General features: G+C 34.4%; 1 protein-coding gene across 2 annotated transcripts in view; it reads right to left on the reverse strand.

Moving 5' to 3' along the window:
• Positions 1-26811, reverse strand: part of LOC145283518 (heparanase-like) — a 106526-nt gene that overhangs the window by 73272 nt on the left and 6443 nt on the right. Inside the window, exons 1-2 of one of the 2 annotated variants that reach the window (XM_080132362.1) lie at positions 16557-17407; positions 1311-1498 (exon numbers count right to left, since the gene is read on the reverse strand). In XM_080132362.1, coding sequence (XP_079988488.1) covers positions 1311-1498; positions 16557-16795 — 427 coding nt within the window. In that variant the 5' untranslated portion in view covers positions 16796-17407. Of the gene's footprint in view, positions 1-1310; positions 1499-16556; positions 17408-26811 lie in introns of those variants that run through there. The other variant, XM_080132361.1, reaches the window with a different exon arrangement.

Here is a 26811-nt window from a genome sequence, read left to right on the forward strand (position 1 = left end):
AAGCTAGGATGAAACCTACAATTTTTGTGTTTTTTTTACTTTTATTTACACCAAACAAGGGCAACTTTTTAAGGAGACATATAAAGGGCCAGATTTAAGTGGAGAGAGCGGGTATTTTAAAAGGGGATTTATGAAACATGCTGCTCATATTATATTTAAATCTCTGCTTGTCAGTAAAGTTTGAGAAACAGGAAAAAAAAAGGAAGGAATTCCAAAATGCAAGGGTTGTAAGGAAAGAAGCTATTAGAGTACAAGGTTTTCAGACATCTGGAGGGGCGGAATTTTACTGCTAGTCAGGTTTGTTGGGAGTATAAATATTGAGTGGATACAAACACAGTAAGTTTGTCGGAGCACATTCCATGAAAATGTTTGTTAAAGAAGCACTGGAAGTCAACATTGCAGTGATCGGATAGGGGCTTCACTTTTGCAGACAGTGTGAGACTCATCAGATTAAAGACTCTTTTTTTGTGTCCTTCACAAGAAGGAAAGACACGCGGTTGGTGCACTAGCTCAGATGTATCAACAATACTCCATGGATAGGTGCAAAGTATCTTTATAGAGACACAGAACATTGGTAGATATGAGAAGTTTTCTAACCAGATAAAGGGAGTTCATTTTCTTTCCAGCAAACTTGCAAGGAGACCCAAAGTTGCCCAGTATTGAATGCTAATCAACAACTCTTTCACACTCCCATATTTTTATGTCATTGAAATCGATGAAATCGTCCATTTTACAATCAAATCGATTGATTGCCTGCTCTAGTTGGGGACCCATCGTGGTTCACAGTGAGAAAGCTTCACATGCCTCCCAAAAGCGACTTAGTTGATAATATATTGTGGTCTCCATTGCACTGTAGAAAATCTACTGTTAGTTTTCTAAAATTATTTTTATATATAATAGCTTAAATTAAAGTTTAAAATGCAAAAGTCAAGCATCAATGATGATACTTGACTTTTGCATTTTAAACCTACTGTTGATTTTATATGCCAGGTCTTTCGGCTTGTGTGGTAATAAAAATTCTCAAATGCACTTGTCATGTTAGGCTGTATAAAGTGTTATCTTTGATCAAAATCACTTGTTCCTTCTTTCTGCGGACTATTTCGATTATTAAAAGCATTTCAATACAAAAACTATCACAGAACACTGCCAAATTCATAAAGTACATTTGTGTAAAATTTCATAAAAATCGGCCCAGCCATTTTGAAGTCCATAAGGAATGAATGAATCACACATAAACACACAGACAAAGTTCCTTTTATATAATAGTAGGCATAGAAAATGAAGTACTTGAAAGCATTACAAATACTTACTCGTCATATTAAAGCTTGTGGTGTTTGGTATTTGCAGGTCTTCAGAATCTGGGGCGTCATTATTGAGAAAATCAAGTTTCTTGCCAAATTCTTCAATGTTTCTGAATATAAGGAAATCAGAGGATGTCCCACCAAGGCGGAGATAAACTGGAGACAAACCTCTTGCTAATGTCTTAAGTTTCACGGAGCTGAAAATTTAAGAATAAATTAATTTCTTTATTCAATAAAATTAAATGTCAGAAAATAAAAAAAATAGTATGGTAATTTGTAGACTAACACTTTCTACAAAATCTGACCCCCTCTCCCCCCACACATACACAAACATAATGAGCTTTTAAGTAGGAGTAAAGTCAAATTTTTCGGTTTTCTAATATTTTCAAATTAAAATGATATTTTACTTTTTTATGCAATTATTTGTTTTTAAGTGGTTTTAAATGCTCTTTAATTCATATCAAATATTATTCTCTTTGCAGCTTTTAAATTTCCAACCAAATGGCTATTGTCTTGTTCCTTTTTTTTTTTTGCCCGGCCAATCTCGTTTTCGATTATCACAATTTCTTTTTGGTGGGGAGGCGAGTTTGCTATTGGAGCCCCATCCATGCAAGGAAAGTTTTTTTTTAGAAGGAGGGTTCATTTTTATTTATGGCGGCTACCACTAAGCCCCCTCCCCCCCAACTTGCCCTCCACCTCAAATAAATGCAATTATAAATGAATGCAAAAAAAAAAGAGATTTAAACACCGGCAGTTTGTACTGCAGTACAAGTAATAAAAATGACCCTCCACTCTAAAAAATCATCTGGGAGTTTCATGATAAAGGGACGCAACTCTTCTATCCAAAATAATACGATTCAATTTCAAAACAATGTACTTCAATTTTAGTTTCAATATTTAATACATATTTTAATGGTATTTTTATTAGTACTTAAAGAAATAATTTAATAGTATTTATTTTGATTTTAGTTTTAATATTTCAACAAATTTTTACTGGACATACGATTTTCAAGAATTTTCCATATTTTCAAAGTAATAATTGAAATAAAGCGTTTTCAAAATTCAAGGACTTAAGTCTGTGTAAACCCTGTAAGAACACATTTGTGAGTTACTAAACAAGATGAGAACAGAAGTTTGAATAAACCAAATAATAATGAATTTTGGGGTTTACTCTCAGCAGCCACATCATATATGCTTCACTTATTTTGTCCATTAGTCCTCACATTCCAAGAGAGATGTTTCTGACAAAGGGAATAATTGCTGGTTTTTTTTTTTGTTTTTTTTTACATAGGCATCACCACATTATCAAAGCCAAGAGGCCACTCAAGAATAAGGGTTAAAGAGTGTACAGTAGAAATTGGACAATATAGTAATCATTAGTAATGAAAATTTGGTAAATTTGATAACTTATATGGAACGGCTCATCAAGAACTTATTTACGTTAGACTTGAAGACAACTATATTGTAGTCAGCTGGAAAGCAGGAAAACGGAAGACAATTCCACAGGCGTGCAGTTCTAAGAAAGAAGCTTTGTTCATGGAATCTACGTTTAGGTTTAGGTACAGATAAAGAGTGGGGGAAATTATTGATAGTGTTTACAGCTAGACGAGTGTTTCTTGTGAAAGTTTGGCGAGGGGGGACCATAGATTGAAGCTCAGATGAACACTTTCCATGAAAATAACGATATATCAGAGACAAACTCGCAACATCTCTTCTGTGAGATAGAGGTTGCAAGGAAGAGAAAAGGACATCTCCTACGAGGCTACGAAGTCTATTTTGAACTCTATCAAGGCAGGACAAGTCCTTTCTAGCAGCTCCTTCCCAGATGTGGCAACAGTATTCCATCCTTGGACGTACCTGGCTCTTATATAGATAGAGAATAGCATCAGCAGTGAGATATCTACCGGATCGATAGAAAGATCCCACCATTTTTCCAGCGACCTTGGCAACAGATTTGATGTACGTGTTCCATTTAAGATCAGGAGTAATGGTCAAGCCCAGAAGCTTGTCAAAACTTGAGGCCTCCTGAAGACGAGAGCCATTCATTTCAATTGATGCCAGATGTGGATCAGAATGTTGATGATGTAAAGAGAGAAGCTTGGTTTTAGATGCATTAAAAGTAACCAGCCACTCCTTACCCCATTGTACTACGTGCTCAAGATCAGAGGAGAGAGAATTGGAGAGAACTTGGTCGTTTACTGTCTTAGATGTGCTACTATAAATGGTAGTGTCGTCAGCATAGATGTCTACAAATGATGTAAGGATGTGATTTGGAAGATCATTAATGTAGATCAGGAAAAGAGTTGGGCCCAGGATGGACCCCTGAGGGACACCGGCATTAATACTGTGAGCTTCTGATTTTTGCCCCTCAACTACTACTCTTATGAACCTACCAGAAAGAAATGATTTAATAATTGAGAAGACATTTCCAGCAATACCATAGCTAGAGATCTTATGAAGTAAACCTTTATGCCATACCCTATCAAAGGCCTTAGATATGTCAAGAGCAATTGCCATAGAAAAGTTGCCTCCGTCGAGAGATTTGCTAATCCTATGAGATATAACTGTAAGCACATCTGCTGTAGATCTAGCAGAACGGAAACCATATTGAGTGTCACTAAGAAGGTTATTTTTGTTGAGATGGTTGATTACTTCTGTATTTAACACAGATTCCAGCAACTTACTCATGACGCACAGGAGACTTATTGGCCTGTACTGAGAGGGGGATGAGCGATCACCTGAATTCTTAAATACAGGGCATACTAATGAAATTTTCCAGGGAGATGGGAAACTATTCTCCTTAAGACAACGTTTAAACAGTTTTGTAAGTATGGGCGCTAGTTCAGGTTGAAGTTTTTTGAGTACTATAATTGGAATACCGTTTCTGAGTCAGAACTTATCATTGGCAAGATTTTTACATTAAAGTACTATTTTTTAGCTCCTTACATCAAGTGGCTTCCTGCTTTCTCTGGAGCGATTTATATAAAAAAATACAAATTATTAATCCTCATCTAAAAAATTCTGAAACACTGTAACAGAAAGTTCAAGGTCAGACATAATCGCACAATTTCACTCGAATGACAAGTACTTTAAAATCTCTATGCGCATTGCTTTTTATAGATAATTATATTTCATTTTTTTTATTGTTGATTTTACTTTTTCAAACCAATTTGTGGGTGTGTAATAAAATAACAGAGATAAACATTCCAAATGCCGGAAATCGGATCTGAAACCACTTGAAATGAAATACAAGCTGACGATACTGCAAATTCAAATATTTTAAGTAGGTTATACAGCTAATGTACTTTCTAACTTCTGGCATGGCTGATACATGCTTGACAAGACAAATCAGTTCCTTCCCTTTTATTGTTCTTCAGTATTTCTGTAGTGAAGCGATTTATTGAAATAACATATAAAAAAGAACATTATTGAAAAATACACAATAAAAATTAACAAAAGTATACAAATAAAAATAACATAATTAGACTTGAAGCAGTAACAAGTAAAATCAGTTCCTTCATCTTTTTCTCGCATGCGTATATTTCTCCTGTGCATGTACTGTTTTTTTTTTGTTTAGTTTTTCTGATTGTTTTTTTTTTTAATAATCATTCAAAACTGCACCCATGAAAAAGAATTTCCAAAACTACCAAGCAAATATACTTGGTGAACCAAGTGCAAGAGAAATACAAACCAGGGCATCTAAAGGAATGGTTAGAATCTTAAAAAATCTCTCTGTTGGAGTGACTGAATGTCTGGCATCCGGTGGAATGATCCATCCTTAGCAAAAAATTTCCCCACTCTTTATCTGTACCAAAACCAAAACGTAGATTCCATGAACAAAGCTTCTTTCTCAGAAGTGCACGCCTGTGGAACTCTGTTCCGTTTGACTGTTTCCCACCTGACTACAAGTTGGATGTCTTCAAGTCTAACATAAACAAATTCTTGATGAACCGCCCCCTTAAGTAAGACACTTTATCAAATCTCAACACTAACGTACTGCACACGCAATAACCCTTATCCCCGAGTGGCTTCCGGGCCTTGATAAGTGGTGACCACCTTGTAAAAAAAATAAATAAATAAAATAAAATGATACGAAAATTAAAACAAAAAGCACATCCTAACATAACAATGTTGGCAGCTGGTTTGGCTGCCCCATACCCGGCATTAAAATCTTCAAAGGAAGAAAAATAAAAAAAATAAATAAAAAATGCCACACTACCGATTGCACAACCACACACACACACACATTTATGTTGCCAATATCTAACACATACACATTTCTAACACTTCCATCTTATTACACACTTGTATCTTTTCTACCAAGCACATTACCAATATTAACGTTTCTATTATGTTTCTCAACTTTTTAAATAAGTTTTGATAATTTGTATTTTTGGATTATTTGGGCTACTCTTCTCATCTTCACCGTTATTCTCACAAATTTCAGCCGAAGTAACCTGCGACCATTTTAAGATGTTGATAGACTCAGATATCTTTTTGTCACACTTTAAAATATGAAGTGCCGTCAATACATTTCCAGACGTTTTTTATACGGGCATTTAAAATTGTTCTTGGGTTTTCCGCAGGTTAAAATAGTTTTTAAGGAGTCAAAAATGGGTCGAAACTGAAGAACTTGTTATACACCTTGTACATTCATGTTAGTTTATTTTTAATTTTAAATCGGTTTATATGCATGTCATATTGGTACAGAGGTAATGTTACCAGTTTTGAATGCTACAGTTGCAGTTTCGATTCTAGCTGATGGCACCAAAATACTTTTTTTTTACTTTTGAAATCACAACTCTATAATAATATATACAAAATCTGGACAAATTAAAATATCATATTTAAGCATATTTTACGATTGAGCAAAGCCGGGCGGCCCCACCCCTTCGCTAGTATGATTATAAAATGGTGAAAGAGGGAAATGGATAAAAACATGCACAAATATTGCATGATTGAGAAGAAAATGTTCACCATTTAGTAAGTGCTAAATTCACCAACACCTTGTTGTAAATAAAAGATCCAAACACATTTACCAAAATAAAATTACCAAATGGTATTTAAAATGCCAACCAACCTGCCAATATTATTTCATTTGTGCATATCTTAAGTATTATAACGCTTAATATGATTTTCAACGCGATGTGAGAGAGAAAACTGCAGTAGAGTTTTAGCATGGTTTCGGGCTTGGTAAGTGTCACCATTCAATAACACCATGTTGGTCATCTATAATATAAAATTCACCTATCTCTTTAAATGTATGCATGCATGCGTATCTGCCTAAAGGTTTCGACACAGGCAACAGATTGTCATGAGATTGGTATCGTTTTGAAGCTCACCCCTTCAGACGACAAATATCGAAAAATTGGCCTAAACCACCCTCAACTAGACACTTTTCTACAGAGAGGGGGTCGCTTTTTTTGCTGATATTTTCGTTATCCCCTTTTCAATTGACTAGCCTTAATTTAAACCTTCGCCACTTCCAGTTTGGCGATAGGCACAACAGCAAAGACGCCACGTTTTTTTTTTGTTTTCACATTCTTTTTCTCTTTCGCGGTAGGGGTTTAAGCCTGTCTGCCTACTACCACTTTATTTTTTATTATTCAACACACACCTCCAAACACCCAGGCAACGCCGAGCACTCAGACTAGTGTTGGATTGTGTAGTGGACTTTTGGTCAGCGTTCAAGTTGTGGATAACTTGACCAAGACTAAAGTTACCTCTCATGAAAGAGGAGAACTATTTATGGCACAATGGGAGATTCCATTGTGCACACATGGGCCAGTCTATTCTTTGGATTGTGATTGGCTGAATCACCTGATTGGATATGCTTGTACATAAATACAAGCCCTCAGTCCAGCTCAATCCGGTGTCTGTCTTGTGCATAAGCTGGACCCTTGGTAAGTGTTGCTGCTAGTGGTGGGACGATTAATCGGAATCGGAATCGTTAATCGTAAGAATCGTGTATTTTGAGAGGTATCGGAATCGGAATCGCATCGTTAAAAAATACCTTAATTTTCCGATTCCTTCATTACGATTCTTTTATCCTGATGTTGAAAAAAAGAAAAAAATCTCCTGATATTTCTAACGGCAAGAGAGAAATGTAGCATGTTATAAAAAGAAACCAAAGAAATTATTAACAGGGCAATGCTTAGTGCCCTTCCCTTACAAGGTTCATTCATTCAGATCTATTGTGATCAAAACTACAAAAGAGTTAACTTGAAAAGAAGTATGCAGGGCTCTACATTGCGAGTAAAAAAAAAAAAAACAAACAAAAAAAAACGCTTATCTTTTTGGCGACTGTTTTTTTTTTACTGACAAATCTTCTAATAGTGAATGAAAATGCTTTTTCAACTTATATTTTCTTAAAACGAGCAAAGTCAAATTATTTAAACAGTAAAAGGTTTAATAGAACAATATACTTTTTTTTCTTTTTTTTAAAAGAAGGCTTTTGAAAGAAATATCTCTAAAATGAAATTGATCACGTTGTATTATTTTGCAAAATTTCGACACCATACCTATCTCTTCCAAACCTAAAGTTATTAAATAACCCCTTCGTTAATTTAAGGGTAATTAATTCAATTCAGTCAAGTTGTTTTTTTTTAAATTTCATTGAAATAAAATCCATTTTTTAATTTTTTTTCTCCAGAAAGATAAAACCCTGAATTTGATTATATTAAAAGCAGAATAATATAATCTTTTTTCTAGAATTTTAAATTGAAAATTAAAAAAAAAGTGTTTGACGCAGTTTTTTGCCGAACGAAAAAGAAATTAATATATATTTTTTAAAAGGTGTTGTAATCAATTAATTTTTATGTCTAAATAATATTTACGATTAATTAAATAATTTCATTTTAAAAAGTATTTATAAATAGAATTTTACTTAAGACTTATAGTTTAGCAATATTGAACCGCATCAACCATGTGTGAATTGAACACAGTCAACCAAAAAAAATAAAAAATTCAAAAGAAATGCATATTTGCATTTCATTGTGTAAACTTTTATACATTGGTTTCAAAAATTAAATTCTATAAGTTTGTTTTTTTTGTTAACTACTGGTTGGTACAATTTACCGCTCCATCCCTTTATATTTTTTTCTTTTTGTCTTTTTTAGCGGATTATTTTCAATTAATTATCCAAATAAATGACTAGCTTTAAAACAAAATTTAATAGTAATTTATTTGTTTACAGATAAACTGAATTTTCTAATATGGCCTCAAAGTCCAAAAAAAAGTCTTGCATGGAAACTTTTTGAAGTTTTGCAAAATCTGTCAAATTAAAATATCGCGAGGAACAAAACCATCTAACATGACCACAACCAACATGTTAAAACATTTAACTATGAAGCATCCAAATGAATTGGAGGAGAAAAATAAAAAAGAAAAGGAACAAAAAAATTACCAACTAGTCACTCAGAGCAGTTTTATTAGTAAGGGTCGAAATCGCAGTGTCTTTTTTTTTTTTTTTTTCCTAAGTCACCAATTCTTTTAACCTTCCTTAACTTCAAAGAGTAAATACAATATATACAACTAAAAAAATAATTTTTAAAAATGCTGATTCTATTCATGAAAAATTCTTTTAACTAGAAATTAAAACTTAGGTAAAGATAGCTGACTGACAGCAACAGGAGCACTGGTTAACTACTGAACCACATGGAAAGGTGTGGGGGAGGAAAAAAGGAAATTAAAGGATGATAATAAATTATGATAACCGTCTTTGAAAGGCACTAAACTCCTAAAATTTACTTCTTTAAAATTTTAGGCGGCATTCCCCGGCGATTTTAAAGCACTCTCTCTCCAAAAAAAAAAAAAAAAAAAAGATTTTATTTTTAAGATTGGGAAAGATATATTTATTATAACCGAATTCCTGTATGAAGACTGGATCTACTTTATTGGACGTTAATTTGTGAGATAAGTAATTTTTCAATGTTTAATGTTTTTAAAGTTTCAATTATCAAGTAAATTTTTTTAATTGCGTTTTTTTGTTCAATTTATTTAGAAAAAAAAACAGGGTTTAAAATGTATTTTTCAAGGTAACAAGCTTCGAAATAAGTCTAATTAAAAATAAATCACTTAATTTTTAATTTCGACAACCCTGAGAATTTAATTATTAAAAAAATATTGAAATGTGACATTTTTTTATTTAACATTTCTATTAGTTCAATTAATATTCTTTCGATAATTCATTTCACTCAACAAACTTCACCATTTTTTGTTTTGTTTTATCTTTTTCTGTAATTTTGGTAACTATTTTTGCTCAATTTTATCTAGTATTTCATTTGTTTTTTATAGTGGTATAATTTTTATATGTGTTCCTTTGATATACCCTATTTCAAAATTAGTTTGGCTAAACTTATTCTTCACGTTAGAAACAACGTGTAAAAGTAATGAAAAAGTAAGAAAAAACAATAGGTGTTAACTACTCTTTGTGAATTATGGAGGTCTGAAGAACTGCCGTCACAAATACAACTATCAATAGCCAAACAAAAAATCGTTTTTGAAATTCCTTTACTTGTAACTTTTCGCTATACCTACCTTTTGGTATAAAACACAAAAACTTTCGATTAATGGTATTTCTCAAATATGGTCGTTAACTTTGGAAGGGTTATTTTGTATCTACGGCGCCATGTCACATTGTTTTTTTTCATTACGCACGTTCATTTATAAATTATTAAATTAAATATTTATTTTTTTTATATTTAATTAGTATATATTTTCTTTCTCTTCCGCTATATATTTTTTATTTAATTCATTAAATCTGTAAATTATGAGGACCAAAATAATGAATCGTGTTAATTTATTCTCTAATTTTCTTGTGTTTGTTCTGTTATATAAATTCTATTTTATTTGTTTTTGCTCTGAAGGATAAATTCTATTTTCTTTGTTTTTTTTCCCGTATTCCAATTAATTAAAATAAATTTTCTCTAAAATAAATTTTGCTAAATTTTCCGTTTAGTTTACTATATAATAATTTTATTTAAACCAAAACACGACGGTGTAGGCATAAAATATCTCTTCCAAAGTTAGGGAACATATTTGGGAACTACCGACCATAAGTATAAAACTACCTGGTATATTTCAAAACAATAATTCCCTAGGAATCGGAATCGGAATCGTACTTGGTATCGGAATCGTTAATCAATATTTTCCTGGAATCGGAATCGGAATCGTATAAAAATTAGGAATCGTCCCAACACTAGTTGCTGCTATTATTATTATTATTATTATTATTATTATTATTATTATTGTTGTTGTTGTTGTGTGCTATTGACTACTACAGTTCTTTTGATTATTCTACAACTAGTCTATATATATAAAGGGTAAAATGTGTGTGTGTGTGTGTGTGTGTTTGCATGTCTCGCAAAAACTTTCCACAGAGGCGACGGATCCTGACGAGATCGGTATCATTTTTGTAAAATGTTTTTGACTTCTGATGGGAGTATGAGACGAATGGATTCGCCAATCATTTTTATAACCAACAGCTGTGCTAAACAACCAATGAAAACGTCGCAAAATTATTATAAAAATTGGTGAATTTTGGATTCAATCAGTTCGCCGTTTGCAACGTCACGAACCGCATTTAATTCTTTGTCACCATCTTGGTTACTGATCTGAACTACGCCGCCATCTTGGTTACTGATCTAAACTACACCGCCATCTTTGTTCAACATAATATCTCAGAACTTAAGAGGTTAACTACGCCACGGACCGCATTTGATTCTTGGTCGCCATCTTGGTTACTGATCTGAACTACGCCGCCATCTTTGTTCAACACAATGTCTCAAAACTTAACAATCTTGAAGCTGGACGTCTCGGGCAACAAATATTGACAAATTGGCCAAAAACATTAATTCCTTAACCCTATTGGGTAGTTTTGTACAAAGAGGGGTAGTTTTTCTCACCGACTTTTTGCAAGTCCTCATCACCGTTGGATTAACTTCACTTAATTTCAATGTTTTTGACTTTTGGTCGCGCGATAGAGACATCGACTAAGAGGTCAGGTCATTTTTTTCCTTCTTTGCGTTACAGGTTCAAGGAATTAGGGAAAGAGAGAGAAACATGCAGTACTAAGTAATGCTTTACAGTGATAAATAGGAAGAGCATCTGGGCTGGTGCATCAGCCACTAGTCTCTCACTCCAGGATTCAAAAAAAGAGTCACCAACCTAATAGGTCTTGAACTATCAAGTAAACTGCAACTTCTAACCCATCGCCAAAACATAACATCCTTGTGTTTTACAAGTATTTCAATGGCTAGTGCTCTGATGAACTCCGAGCACTAGTACCCCTCAATGACAATACTTTTAACAAACCCGACAAGCAGCAAAATCCCACCCCTACACTGTAGAGCTCCCTAGTTACCATAAAGCTTTCTACTTGAATAGCTTTTCCCCTTGAACTGCTGCATTTTGGAATTCCCTCTGCTTCCCTGACTAAGTGTAATGTAAACAGACATATCACTGCCCAACTTCCTAAATAGTATCCCTTCACAACTAAATGGCCCCGTGCTTTGTTTAGGGTGAAACAACAATAAAAATATATATATATATATATATATATATATATATATGTATATATATATATATATATATACTAGCATGGGTGCCCCGCGGGTTGGAGGTGTATGCTGAGCAAAAAAAAAAAAAAAAAGAAAAAAGGTCAATTTTTTAAACTTTGATCCATATTATGACCCCTTAACATTTATTGTTTTGGGCTCAAATCAAGTTATTACGTTAGATCCATGTCCAAAGAACCTATATCTAAAATTTCAAGTGTTTAGACCCAAAGTTTGGTAGAGTTCTCAAAGGTCAAATCGTTGAACTTTAACCTCTTAACAGCCAAATTTCTGGCCGAAAACGGATCACAAAGATTTTCCCAAATCTCAGTACCCTGTATTTCGAGTCTCTAGACTGAAAATTGAGAGAGTTATTGCATAGGGAAATGTACACAGACAGACACACAGACACGTTCACTTATATATATATATATATATATATATATATATATATATATATACAAAAAAACAAGAACAGGTTTAAGGTCTCCAAAGTGCACACTAAAATTGCTCATATACAACCCGTGGCAGACCAGATAAAGTACTAGATAAAATCCAGTTCAAAGTGACACTCTTCAGAAGGTTGAAAGTTTAATTCTCAGTGTGGACGGTACTAAGAATACAACTGTCAGTTATTTAAGACTTCTACCCACACTGAGGATTGAACTGTCAACCACCAAAATAGTGTCACTTAGAACTGAATTTTATTTAGTACTTTATCTGCTATACTACAGGTCCTTGCAAACAATTAGTATGCAGTTTATGATTGTCACTTGTAGATGAGGATGATGATGATGATGATGATGATGCAAGTAGGATAGGAGATTGTTGCTTCTTGCAGGCCTTTAATTTAGTGGACATGGACAGAACTACTATAATAGACGATGATGATGACAGTATTGGAAGGTTGCGAGTCATATTTAATCATTAAGGGTTGCCTTATTGCACTGCTTCATGATGAGCTGTACATAATCTTTGAATCCTTATTGTAAATTATTTAGAATTGGGTTTCAGCATTGTTTTCAAATAACTTATTTTTACTCAAATCTTATTTGGTAAAAAAACGGTGAAGGTACAGAACAATGAACGAGCCAACCTCTTCGCCCTCCCCATGTTAAGAATACGTTTCTAAATAAGAGTGAACTTATTTATAACCCCATTCTTAATATGGGGAAGTGGGGGTGCTAACCATTCTTTACCTTTACCAAGTTTATATTAAAGGCACTAGCAAAGTTCATCATACACGTGATATTATTATTGAAAATTAGATCAGAGATATATAGTCACCATTTTACAATCAAATCGAATAAGAGGCTAACAAAGAGAGAACGATAACTCACATTCATGAACATGTCCTTTATCTTCCAACTAATAAACTTGAATCATTGTTCTTCCTACCCACTTACTCGATTTCTTCATAAAGACGGTGACTATATTTTTTAGCCTAATGTTTAATCACGTGTACAATACCACATATTTTTAATATGTTAATTTTTAAACATGGTCTAAATTCATTTTTTAAGTATTGTTTTAGAAGAAAAATATGCTAAGTTTTTATTTTTATGCTGAAACAATTGGACTCTAGATAATTTATGTGGCTGAAATAGGAATTAGGTAGTCCATAAATTACAATAATAAGAAAAGGATCAAATTGCCGATGTGTACCAACTGAATACTCACTCTTCAAAAATTGACTTCTAGAGGTATTTAGGTCAGTTTTGAACAAATATAACATTTAAAATTGTTGCTAAAAAGTAATTGTTATGGTACTAAGACTTATGATCCAATGTATTTTTCAATGGTTTTCAGTGGTTGCCATTTTGGTTTTAACTTTAAACATTTGTGTTTTGGTTCTTTTGTATTATCTGCAATAAAAACCAAAATAGTGACCACTGAAAACCGTTACAGGATACAGTGAATAATAAATGTCTTAATATCATAGAAAGTATTTGTCAGCGACAATTTGAAATGTGATATTCATTTAAAACAGACCTGAACAGCCCTAGAAATCAACTTTTGAAAAGTGTTTTATTGGTATTCATCTGTACTTGGACCAAAAGTAATAATAAAATTAGTTGTTTTGTCTAACATGAATGAATAACATATACGGACACTTGCAAACAGCATGTTCTTTCCTAGAAGTTTATTATTCATTTTGTTGTAATGCATGCAGTGTTACTATGTGTATCTTCACTACGCGTGAATAAAACACCCTTATATTTTTTCTATTATCCAGATACCCAATGAACCCTTGGTCATTGCGACGCACTAAAAAGTAATCTGTACTTATCTATGACCAAGGTTTCATTGGGTACCTGGATAATAAAAGAAATATAAGGGTGGTTTATTCACATGTAATGTAGATATGTAACAGCACATGCATTACAACAAAATGAATAACCCTCTTGGGGAGACAACCGTGGGGCCAGAGGCAAGCCCTTCGTGGAAGCAATCAAAAGTCTTCCCACTCCCAGAAATATCACTGACATACGCAGCTTCTTTGGACTCGTGAACCAAGTCTCGTATACATTTGCATTGACAGAAAAGATGAAACCATTTGGTGACTTCCTGAAACCCAGTGTCAAATTTGACTGGACTGAGGAATTGCAGCACAACTTAGAAGTGAAAAGCCTGATTTCCACGAGATCCAACATTGTGTGGAAATCTTGGACAAATGCAGGCCAATTTGTCAGGCAACTGACTGGAGCAAAGACAGCATGGGATTCTGGCTGTTCCAAAAACACTGTCTCTGCCCAGCACCTCACAATCCCTTCTGCTGCAAAGACAGATTGCCCTAGTAGGAAGTAGGTACACGTCATCTGCTGAGTCCCGCTATGCCCCCATTGAAGGCAAGGCTTTAGCAGTAGTGGAGGCTTTGGACAAAACTAGACATTTCATCACCAAGTGGCCAGATCTCATCATAGCTGGAGACCATAAACCACTGTTCAAAGTCTTTGGTGACAGGCACCTGGACAACATACCAAACCCACACCGTTGCAATTTGAAAGAAAAAAAACCCAGCGGTATCGCTTCCAGTTCACTCAAATCCCAGGCGCCCAACATTCTACCAGTGATGCTCTGTCATGCCACCGAGTCAGTATGGCTCAACATTTGCCACTGCCCGATGACTCAGTAGCACCTCCGTACACCACTCAGCTGTTTCAGTCTATCCTCGAGTTCATCCACTATGCAGAACAACCAATGACCCATGAGGTCTGCTCCCATAATTTCAATGATGGTACCATCCTGGAATCAATATACCACAACCGCATAGTCATCCCAAAATCTCTCCAGTCCAAAATCTTGGAGTCTCTCCACTCGGCCCAAATGTGTTCCAGGGCCAAATCAGTGGTCCAGTGGGGGAAGAGGTGGCTGGTTACTTTTAATGCATCTAAAACCAAGCTCCTATCTTTACATCATCAACGCTTTAATCCTCATCTGGCATCAATTGAAATGGATGGCTTGGGGAGGCTCCATGTTTTGACAAGCTTCTGAGATTGACCTTTACTCCAGATCTGAAATGGAACACGTACATCAAGTCTGTTGCTAAGGTCGCTGGAAAAATGGTGGGATCCTTCTACCGCTCCAGAAGATATCTCACTGCTGATGCAATTCTATATATATATAAAAGCCAAGTACGTCTAAGGATGGAGTACTGCTGCCACATCTGAGCAGAAGCTGCTAAAAACAGCCTATCCTGCCCTGACAGAGTACAAAATAGACTGAGTCTTAGTGGGGGATGCCCTTTTCTCTTCCCTGCAACCTCTCTCCCACAGAAGAGACGTTGCAAGCCTGTCTTTGTTTCATCGCTATTTCGATGGCAAGTGCTCGTCTGAGCACCAATCTCTGGTCCCCCCTCACCAATATTTCATGAAAAACACCTGTTTAGCTGAAACCACTGGCAATAATTTTCCCCATTCGTCTATGCCTAAATCAAAACATAGATTCCATGAACAAAGCTTCTTTCTTAGAAGTGCATGCCTGTGGAACTCTCTTCCACTTACCTGTTTCCCACCTGACTACAACCCAGATGTCTTCAACAAATTCCTGATAAACCGCCCCCTTACGTAAGACACTTTACCAAATCTCCATTACTAGCGATTACCGCGATATTATCCCATTGATTACTGTACACGCAATAACCTTTATCCCTGAGTGGCTTGATAAGTGGTGACTACCATTTAAAAAAAAAAAATAAAAAATAATCCTTCTTCTGGTCAGGCATGAACCCTGCCATTTGCAACATGCAAAAGATGTGCTCTGAGTGCAATCGTATGGCCCCTTCTCAACCATGCATGCCACCAACTCCACCAATCCAGCCAGTCTACTCCTTCCAAGTTATAGTTACTGACTACTTCACAATGTCTCTTTCGACTTTATTCGTTTACCCCCTCCTCTTTTATTTTATCCTTTTATTTTTTGTGCAAGCTATTTGTTTCTCGTCAGATTTATCTTAACCCAGACAAATTTCCGACATCTTCAAGCCTAATGTAAACAAGTTATTGTTGAGCCATTCTCACCTAAATAATCCATTTCTTTCCCAGTTCCACTATTAACACGCTGTTTGTCTCAGTGACTATCGTGCAGTCGTGCACTCATTAACTCTTATCCTCAAGTGGTCTTCGGGCCTTGATGAGTAGTGACGTCCATGTAAGAAAAAAGAAGAATACCAAATAATAAGAGAAGTATCGGCACCTACCTTGTATCAAAGTGAGCCCAGTTGTGTCGGATGATGCTTGTGTCAAGGGTCACAGAAAGGAATCGATCGTCCGTGGATTTAATCGAAGTATTCAATGTGACTTTTGCACTAAATTCGCGGACATTGACGGTATTTTCAAATATTAGTGTTTTCCTTGAATTTGTAAAAACATTCGCTTCACAAAAGATCAAAGTACTTAACAAAAGAATTTGAAATAATGGATAACGTTGAAGAAACATTGCTTAACGCACTTCACTTCACTTGTTCTGTTCGGTTTGTTTTTATATGAGAGTGTTGATTTTTAATGGATAAAAAATACTTAAATAGAACCGCCTCTTTCTTTGTTCGTTATATCCTGGAGCTGTTAATTTTTATTTATTTTTTTATAAAACGCTCAAATTTTTTTCAATCACGATTCTTATTCATAGACACTTGACTTTACTATTAAATGGTGTTATCCGTATAGCTGGCATTTCATCGCGTCGTGTTTTACAAGAAAATAATAATACGTTAAATAATAGTTAACTAAATTCGTTTTCTTGTTGGTTTTATTGATCATTCAGGAAGTAAGAAGGATTAAGAGAGAAAGAAAAATAAAGGAAGTAAGCAGGGTTCGGAGATGACGTAGTCACGTATTTTGCCGGTTGTAAACAACGTCTTTTCAAACTTTATCCCCATACCGTCTTCACTCAAAGATATTGCGCATTTGCTGGAACACTTTGCATAAATAAAAACACACGAGACTGCATTAACATAACAAAACAAGCAGTGGTCAAGCTCGCATACAAATGGCCACAACCACACTCTCTCTATTTACACTCGGTACAGGAAAACAGCTACGCCCTCTGGTTATAAAGGGCCATAATTAGTCCCCTTAGTATTGGTGGTGCAAGGGAAGTAACTGCCAAATATATTACAGAAGAAATAGACAAATGTGCGCAATAATTTATTGGTATTACAAAAATTTTCATGTCAAAAAATGTATTTATTTCTAGATTTTCAACGGGAATTTCGATGAGTAACGCCAAGAAAACGCGCTGCGAAAAAGAAGTTACCCAGTTAGAGGGAGATAACTCTAAAAGCATCTTAGAAATCAGTCCAACGAACCAGGACCATTTTGATTACCTTTTATTTAATTATATATCTGAGGGTATTAGCACGGTCACCGAGATATAGAAGGCCTGTTAACTGAAAAATGTGTGCAGGCAATGTAGGTGAAATTTGTCGAACTGTTACTGTCGATACTATATGACGGCACTTTTAAAAAGAGCGCAATACATCGAATTGGGTTCCTTTATTTTCTTTTTTAACATGTTTTAATAAACATGTTAAAAAAGAAAATAGAGGAACTCAATTCGATTAATAATGAAACTGAACTTTATTCAATATAAAATATAAATATTATCTATGTAAAATTAAGTAATTTTAAAGCAATATACAATTTAATATTGATAAAACTGAATTATGAATTTATGGAACAAACAATTAAAGAAACATAAAACACAAACAATTCTTGGCCTTCAGGACAAGATCACAGTGTAGTAGTATCTGTTCTGATGCTACAGTTCACCTTTTCTTTCTTCGGCCGGTGGAGGAGAAATCCTTCATGACTGAGACCATTTTTATTTTTGTTCCTATCCAGAGTGCCCTTATTGGGAGCTGGATTTTCACCCACAAGATTATGTGTTCAAATATTTAAATAACTATTACTTTTAATACAGAAATTACATTCAAAGTTTTGGTTTTCCGTTCTTCTATGTTCATTTTTTCCCCATGTTTTTTCATCAAAATGAGTAGCATATTTTCATCAGTTACATGGTTAGGAATCCTATATTCCGCTATAGTCTTCATTTTCATATCAGTGCAGACTGCAGAATACATGAATACGGAAATGAAGTTCACATAACTACTAAAAGACAATCATACCATAATGTGAACATTGGTTAAAAACTAAGAAAATATAGTAAACATCTATGATATTAAATCAGGGAGTGGTGAATTTAGGAGGGGACATTATTATTATTTCACTCACTAGCAGTTGTCTCATCAGTGATCACTCACTGGCAGTAACCTGTGGTATTTGCAGGAGAATGTGTGACAACAAGTCTCCCCAGATTTCCAATGTTCCCCACCTCTTGACCACTTGTGCAGATGATTGCATGTTATCGCAACCTCCGTTTGCCATCGATTTCTCATTAGCATCGGCCATTGGTGTTTCCTGGGGTTTGGGTGACAAAATGCCTCCCCAAAGTGCCAGATTTGAACTGCACATTTCCAATGGAGATCTGATTAGTACTCTACCACGTCAGACTTTCCATCCTCCCTGACCCTTCACAACTAGTTGGTTTGGCACTAATCGAGGTCATCTACAGTGTTCTTTGGCACTTCACGGAGAACATGGGCCCTGCATAAACTGATTTTAATTTTCTTGTAATCGAGCATGTATTTATTTTATTTTTGGAATTTTTTTTATTTCTTTAATTCAATTTGATTCATACTTTTATTTTGTACTTGTTTTTATTTTATTTTCATTCTAATTTATTTTTATTATTATATTTTCTTCTATTTTCTTTATTTCTGGTTACAATTATTTTTTCATACATATTCAAATAATGCTTTTCGCGTCTTTTTTTTTTGCCTAAAATAGTATCTTCAAAAAAGTTTTTGTGATTAAATAAACCAATGAAAACCTTTTGTGTATATGCTTTTTAGAGAGCAACCATTAAATTAAAACCCATTTGCGTAGAGTCCACGTTCCCAGTTAGGTACTTTTTTTAATTATTGTTGTTGTTATAATAATAATAATAATGGTGTTTGTGCAGTGTACGCACCCTGCTATATTTTAGATAGGATTTTCAAGTTAAATTTTATGGCATCTTTTTTTTCATCAAATTGTTAGGTGAAAGTGCAGAATAGTAAGAAAGCCTCTCCCTATTAAGAATGGCTTTCTAAATAACGTTATTATTTTACTGCAGTAAGTACACAACACAAATACCAAATAATATTTATTTATAAGATAAACACAGGAAAATGTTAACTAAAATTTTATGTACTCTTTATTTTTAGTTCATATCAAAACTTTAATTACAACTGCTTAGTTAATTAATTTTTAAGATGAATTTGTGTTCGTATGAATAAAGTGTTCGAGAGAATAAAGAATTTAAAGAATAAAGTGAATGTGTTTGAGAGAATAGAAAATTTCTATTTCATTTCCCACTTCAGTCATGTAAATTATTTACAGATAAAATGCTATAAAGCAAACAAGCAAACAAAACTTTAAGTTTTAAATATATTTCAAAGAAATAAATTACGCCCGGTGCTAAAATATTGAATTCATCAATTGTTTTAGTTAAAAAAAAAAAAATAAATTTAAAAAAAGTGCTTCTAATTTCAAAATATTTGGAAATACGCAATGTTGCATCACTTTGCCTGTTTTACAAATATTTTAATGGAATGTTTTCTGATGAACTTGTTTCACTTGTACCCCCTCGACGTACATATCCCCGACAAACCGGCTTAGCAACCCCTTCACTGTTGTTGTCCCTAAATGCCAGAAAGCTTTCTATTCTAATAGTTTATTCCCTCGAACATATAGACTTTGAAATTCCCTTCCTGCTGCCTGCTTCCCTGGCTGTACTGATATGCAGAAGTTTAAATGTAACATAAACAAATATCTTGTTAACCTTTCCTAGACATGGCCCCAAATAGTAGCCCATTACGTCCAAGTGGAGATATGCTTTGTAAGGGGTGAACATGAGTAAAAATAAATTTTTTTAAGATGAAAAGTTTTATTATTAAAAGAACAGACTGAAAAATATTCGCATAAAAATTGTTTTGCAGTTTAAAAAAATAAATAAAATGAAATATTTGACTTCCTTCGATAGATATAAAAATTAAAAAACAACCTACTTACTGTTATATATTTTTTTTTTTTTTTTTAATTTTTTTATTCAATTTTCACCCCCAAACTTTGAAGCAGGGGGCTACTATTAGGGAATTAATTAGCGGGGTCATTATGAAGGGAGATGAGTAGAAAGATGTTTATTAACATTACACTTGAACTTCTGCATATCATTGCAGTTGGGAAAGCAGAATCCCGGAAGGGAGTTCCAAAGACCCGCAGTTCTGGGGAAGAAACTATTGGAGTAAAAGGCTTTCTTGCACCTAGGGATCTCTACTGTAAAGGGATGAGACTTAGTAGCTTGTCGGGTTTGTCGGGGGTAGTTACGTCGGGGAGGTACAAGTGTTTGCAGTTCGTCAGAGCATTCACCATTAAAGTATTTGTAGAACAGGCAGAGGGATGCAACATCTCGTCGATGGGACAGAGGCTGACACCTAGATGACAGTTCAGGACCTATCAGGTTGGCGACTCTCTTTTTAACCCTGTCCAGGAGCAAGAGACAAGCAGCAGATGCACCAGCCCAGATATGACAACAGTACTCCATACATGGGCGAATGGTGGCCTTATAGAGGTATAGGATACTGTCAGGCATAAGTAGTTTTCTAGCACGGTAGAGGGAGCCAACCTTCCTTGCAGCAGCCTTGGCAATGCTCTCAATGTATCTATTCCAGTTCATATTCCCTGTAAACGTTAGGCCGAGGAGTTTAAAATAAGTACTTTCAGGCAATGTGTTCTTGGCCATTGCTATTGGTGGTAGAGAAGGTTTCTTGTAGTTATTGAAGGAAACAAGCTTAGTCTTTGCAGCATTGAATGTGACCAACCATTTTTGTCCCCATTCCACTAATGATTGGAGGTCATCCTCTAGTGTTTCTGCCATTCCCGTTGATATGTGTTCATTTGTTTTCCCCTCATATCTGTTATAGAGAGTGGTGTCATCGGCAAATATACCCATCTCCGAAACAATTTTATCAGGGAGGTCATTTATGAATATCAGGAATAATAGAGGTCCAAGGATAGACCTCTGAGGTACTCCCGCATTTATGTCATATTGTTTGGATGTACGACTGTCGAGGACAACTTTGATTTTTCTATTACTTAAGAAGGATTTAATTACATTATGAATTCTTCCAGTGATTCCATATGATCTAATTTTCCTTAGAAGACCATCGTGCCATACCCTGTCAAAAGCCTTAGATATATCAAGGGCCACCTCTCTACCCTCCTCTGTTTTGTCCAATGAACAGTATATATGTTCAGAAACTACAGTTAAGATATCTGCTGTTGAAGGGGCTTGCCTGAATCCATATTGTTTGTCAGTCAGTAGTTTAGCAGCTGTTAGGTGCTGGACGAGGGCTTGATTAACTAAGGACTCAAATATTTTGGCGAAAAGCGGGAGGAGGCTAATGGGGCGATAATTTAGTGGGTCAGTTCTTTCACCAGAATTCTTGAAGACTGGTACCACAGAGGCGGTTTTCCAGCAGTCGGGAAAACAAGATTCGTTAAGGCATTTATTGTAAAGTTTGGAGAGAACTGGAGCAACCTCGACAGAGCATTTTTTTAATAGCACAGCCGGGATGAGATTTGCTCCACACGCTTTTGAGGTGTCTAGGTTTTTTATAAATAGCATGTACCTGCGAAGGGGTGATTTTAAAATCGTCTAGTGTGGCGTCTGTTCGCAGAGGAAAATCAGGGAGTGAGTGGTGTACCGAGTTCAGTGTGGACTTTGAGGCAAACTGACTGGCAAGCAGATTAGCCTTGTCAGTTGCCGTTTATTAGATTAAAATTATCCCAATGTGCAATTATTATAATAATTGCAATTATATAATTATCCAAATGGAGAATTGTTTTTTCTCTTTAGGAGAATAAAAAAAATGCACAATCTAAGGCAACGAAAAATATTTTTTTATGGCCACTTGATTGAACATCAAACACTTTCTATACCTACATGTTGATCTGGAAATGACGTCACACTGTCATGTTCACTGGCCTACTCTCTCAGTAGCTGTGGTATTAGTCTTGAGTAAGATACTAGTGCAATTTATGGGCCATTCTATCTTTCAGCAGTATTTTCAATTTTGACGGTACCTTTTACTTATTAAATTGTTAATGAAAGTACAGAATAGTTAACAAAGTATAGGTTTCTAAATAATAACGTTATAATTTCAGCATAAACTGCATAAATACCTTTGGTAGCCCTAGGAGGTCCACCCTCCCAGGTCTTACCTCCCCTTTTTGGAGTGGAATTATTTATTTAGAAGAGACACTAGCAGTTTCATTTTGTAGGATATTTAGTTTCCCCCCACGTCAAGAACTAGGTCTGACCATAATAAAGGCGGAAATTTCAAATCCCCCTAACAAATAACAATAAAAGCTTGTAAAATAAAATTGATTCATTGTAATTTTTGCTGTATTGTCAAGAAGAAAGATTAAAAAAATATGTCATAGGTTTTTACTCTCTGTAAAACCAGGGAATTTTCAAAAACTCCCCCAAAATCTAAAAATGGGAAAATTGAAATGACGTTATTTCTACATATTTTAACGTAAACAATCAAAACACATTTCTTAAAAAAGCTGAGCTATATATAAATTGAAATAAAATAATATACACAAGAAAAATCATCATATTTTGCCCCCATACCTCAACACGATCTTATCAAAATGTTTTTTTGATGGGGGCATTCACATCTTATTTTTATTTTTACATATTAAAATATACTAGAATGATAAAATAAAATATATTTGATTTTGGGCCACAAATGTTGCTGATTTATACGATTTTTATAGATTTTTAGGAGAAAAAAAATTTGGAAAATATATTAAAATTATTTAAGTTTTACCAAATTTTTAAAAATTATTTATTATTTACATTTGACAGATTTTACCTGTGTAATTTCAAATTCTTTGTGAAATTATTTTATTTTAATGATTGAATTTTTCAAAGTTCGTGACAAAAAGTGGAAAATTCAATCTTAAAACAGTATCAATAATCAATGTTACTGTTAATAATTCATTTTTTTCGTTTTATAGATGCCATTTTGGAATAGTGAATAATTAAAAAATATATCTAGAAATTAAACATGAATAATTTTTTTATACTAAAGGTCAATGACCCAATAATCTGTTTGCATGTCACTGAGAAAAATCATAGCATTACTTGTTTCTTTTGTCAGAACAAAAATATAATTTCTAAACTGACTAACTGAAACAATTATGATTTAATTAAATTTCTTTGAACACGGTATATTTCACTATCTGTTAATATTAAATAAAAATGTGACTTTTAGTTGATAAGTTCATAAAAAAATTTGAAATTGAAAATAGTTTCTGAAAGTTAATTTAAGGATTTAGTTAAGATTTTAAAAAAAGCTCAGTTTTAAAAATTAAAAATTGATATTTCCAAGAATAAAGAGGGATTTAATAAAAAAATAATTTAAACAGTACTTTTTTTGGGGGGGTGGGGCTACAAATTACGATAACGAAAATTTTATCAGTTAGCAGTCTCCATATTAATAAGAATCTAATTATTTTAGCTGTTGTCTGCTCAAACGTGACATTTTTTTCTGAACTTCCACATCTCCATGTATCGTTTTCATACGATTTCAAATCAAAGGCAAAACTTTTACTGTTATATTTCACTTTTTTTTCTTTTTCTTTTTGTACATGGAGGTCACCACTTATCAAGGCCCAGAAACCACTCGGGGATAAGGGTTATTGTGTATACAGTAATCAATGGGGTAGTGTTGTAGTATTCGTTAGTATTGGAGATTTGATAAAGTGTCATTACTTAAGAGCGCGGTTCATCAGGAATTTGTTTATGTTGGACTTGAAGACATCCAAGTTGAAGTCAGGAGGGAAACAGGCAAGTGGTAGAGAGTTCCACAGGCGTGCAGTTCTAAGAAAGAATCTTTGTTCATGGAATCTACGTTTTGATTTAGGCACAGATAAAGAGTGGGGAAAATTACTTTAACATCTTCCAGCTTCTTAGATAATCTACCGGAAGATGCAGATGTGAAGTTGCCAGAGATTGGGTCCTAAACTGGATAAGTACCCAATTTTATAATCATTATAAGAATTTCGCTTTCAGGATTTTAGAGAGAATGGGAAAAACGAAGGTTGTTGAATATATTTTTTTGAAGGGACAATTTTGTATTTGACACTTTGCAGCACCCACATTTATATACGTTCAATATACAATCATGCCAATGAAAAATAAAGTAACAACTATAGAATAGAAACATTTACTGTTTGCCATCCCAACTGAATTCGCTATGAAATTGTATCCATGAGAATGTGTGCAAAGCATCCACAAATGATGTGAACATGCATGTACATTTGTGTTCACATGGTGTTTGTTATGAACTTGAAGACTCAAGAAAGTATATAACAACGTCAGAGTAAAATAATGTGTTTGCATATGTAAGCAAAGAGGGGAAATCTTACGTACATAATTATGTGTTTGCGTTGAGCCATCTAAGTAGATCGCAGGATGATGCCTGGGGGGAGGTGTGTACGTTTGCTATGAAATTCAATCCATGAGAATGTCGATAGCAAAGTACGGCACAATCACGTTGACACATCGGTTGTTGCCAGATCACCGAAGTTAAGTAACATCGAGCCTGGCTAGGACCAGGTGGATGACCATTTGGGAAGGTTAGGCGCTGTATTTACCGCAAGGTAAAATACCAGGTGGGGTAATTTGTGTGGTCTATCATCATTCTCTTGAGAGCAGATGGGCCTTTCTTTAGCCACTAGCGGTGGTATCCGGCATTGCCCAGGTGTTTAGAGGTGTGTATGTTCGGGGGAGGGGGGGGGTTAAATCAAAACAAAAGAATAAGCGAAGTAATAACCCTGTTTAACGTGATGCAAATGAACGATGTTAAAACAAAAACTAAAATAAGAAAATGCGAACATGATGGAAAAAAAAAAAAAAAAAACAAACGATGTTAAAACTTTGATTTGAAATTGTATAAAAAATCTGAAAAATAAAAACAAAAAAAACAGCGAACGCGAAAAATAGGTGTGTGTGCTGGCGGGGGTGGATGGAAACTAAAAGTAATAACCCTGTTTAAATATTAAAAAAAAAACGAACAAAAAAAAAACTTTCGAACAAAGGTAGGCTCGAACCCAAAGCCTTGAAGTTAATAGTCTGATGACATAACACGACACCACGAAGGCAGTAACTTTAGATGAGTTCAAAATAAGTATTTATAAACCCAAGTGGTTTTCTAGGTCAAATCTCATGCCATAGCAGGAGGAGCAGTAGAGAGAGAAAACGAATTCACAGCGCGAATTTTGTAAGATAAAAGTCGCTGAACTAAAAGACTTTTATGATGTCGTTTCGTAAGTGTTCCATATTTTATGATCTCGGTCGCATATAAAAAATTATAAGAAATAGTAACCCCTCCCCCAAGAATCCTGGCGAAAAAAGCCTTTAGCGGACGTACAGAAAAATGCACACACACAGAAACGCACATTTTCGCTTTTATATATATAGATAGAAGGTAGGCTAGTGATGGCATATGATAAAAATACTCTTGATAGCCCTAGCAAAGCATCAAGTATTCAGCTACGGACAAGCTTTGAATTACACTACAAACTCGTGTAGCGAGTTCAATCTCGGCTGTAGCCACATGTGTTATCTAGCAAAGTCAAAGGAGAATGATGTGTCTCTGCATATATGTAAACAAAGAGGGGAAATCTTAAGTACATAAATGTGTGTTTGTGTTGATACATCAAAGTAGCTGTTACATCCACGTGCAATCGCAGAAAAGCGAAAATACTCTCTGGTGGAGAGTCTGTAATTGTGTTGAGAAAGGGAAGTAATACTAAAATGACCTGTGAAAGCTCCGATTACTGTCCATTTTCATACTAAGTTAATTGGTTAATATTATTTTAAAAGCTATTCAAATTAGTAAGAATCATAACATGTTTCAACGGTTCATTCTGGTAATTAATTACTTACTCAATGAAATATTTAATGTTTTGGGGGGTGAGCAATCAAAATAATTTTTTGTTTTTGTAATTTTATTTTTTTTTTTAAATCGTGGATATTTACCATCTTTGTTCAAAAGTTGTAGGAATTCAACTACATTAAAAACTACTGAAATACTCAGCTTTCTTTTTCGATCTTCTTTGTTGAAGATAAAAAATCATGAAATGAAAGAATGACAAAGTCTATCAATAAAAAACTAATTCATTATCATTGAAGACTTATTAAGACAACAAAACACAAAGAATTGATAAAATACAAAAGTTTAAAGAGTAATAGAACACACTAAATGAACAAAAGTTATTTTATTTGTGAGGAGAATTTGAATGGACATAAATTTGAAAGTTTAAGAAGCCAATAAAATT

The sequence above is a fragment of the Euprymna scolopes genome, chromosome 8 (genome assembly GCF_053919585.1).
Source record: "Euprymna scolopes isolate OS-2025 chromosome 8, ASM5391958v1, whole genome shotgun sequence".
Classification (NCBI taxonomy): domain Eukaryota; kingdom Metazoa; phylum Mollusca; class Cephalopoda; order Sepiida; family Sepiolidae; genus Euprymna; species Euprymna scolopes.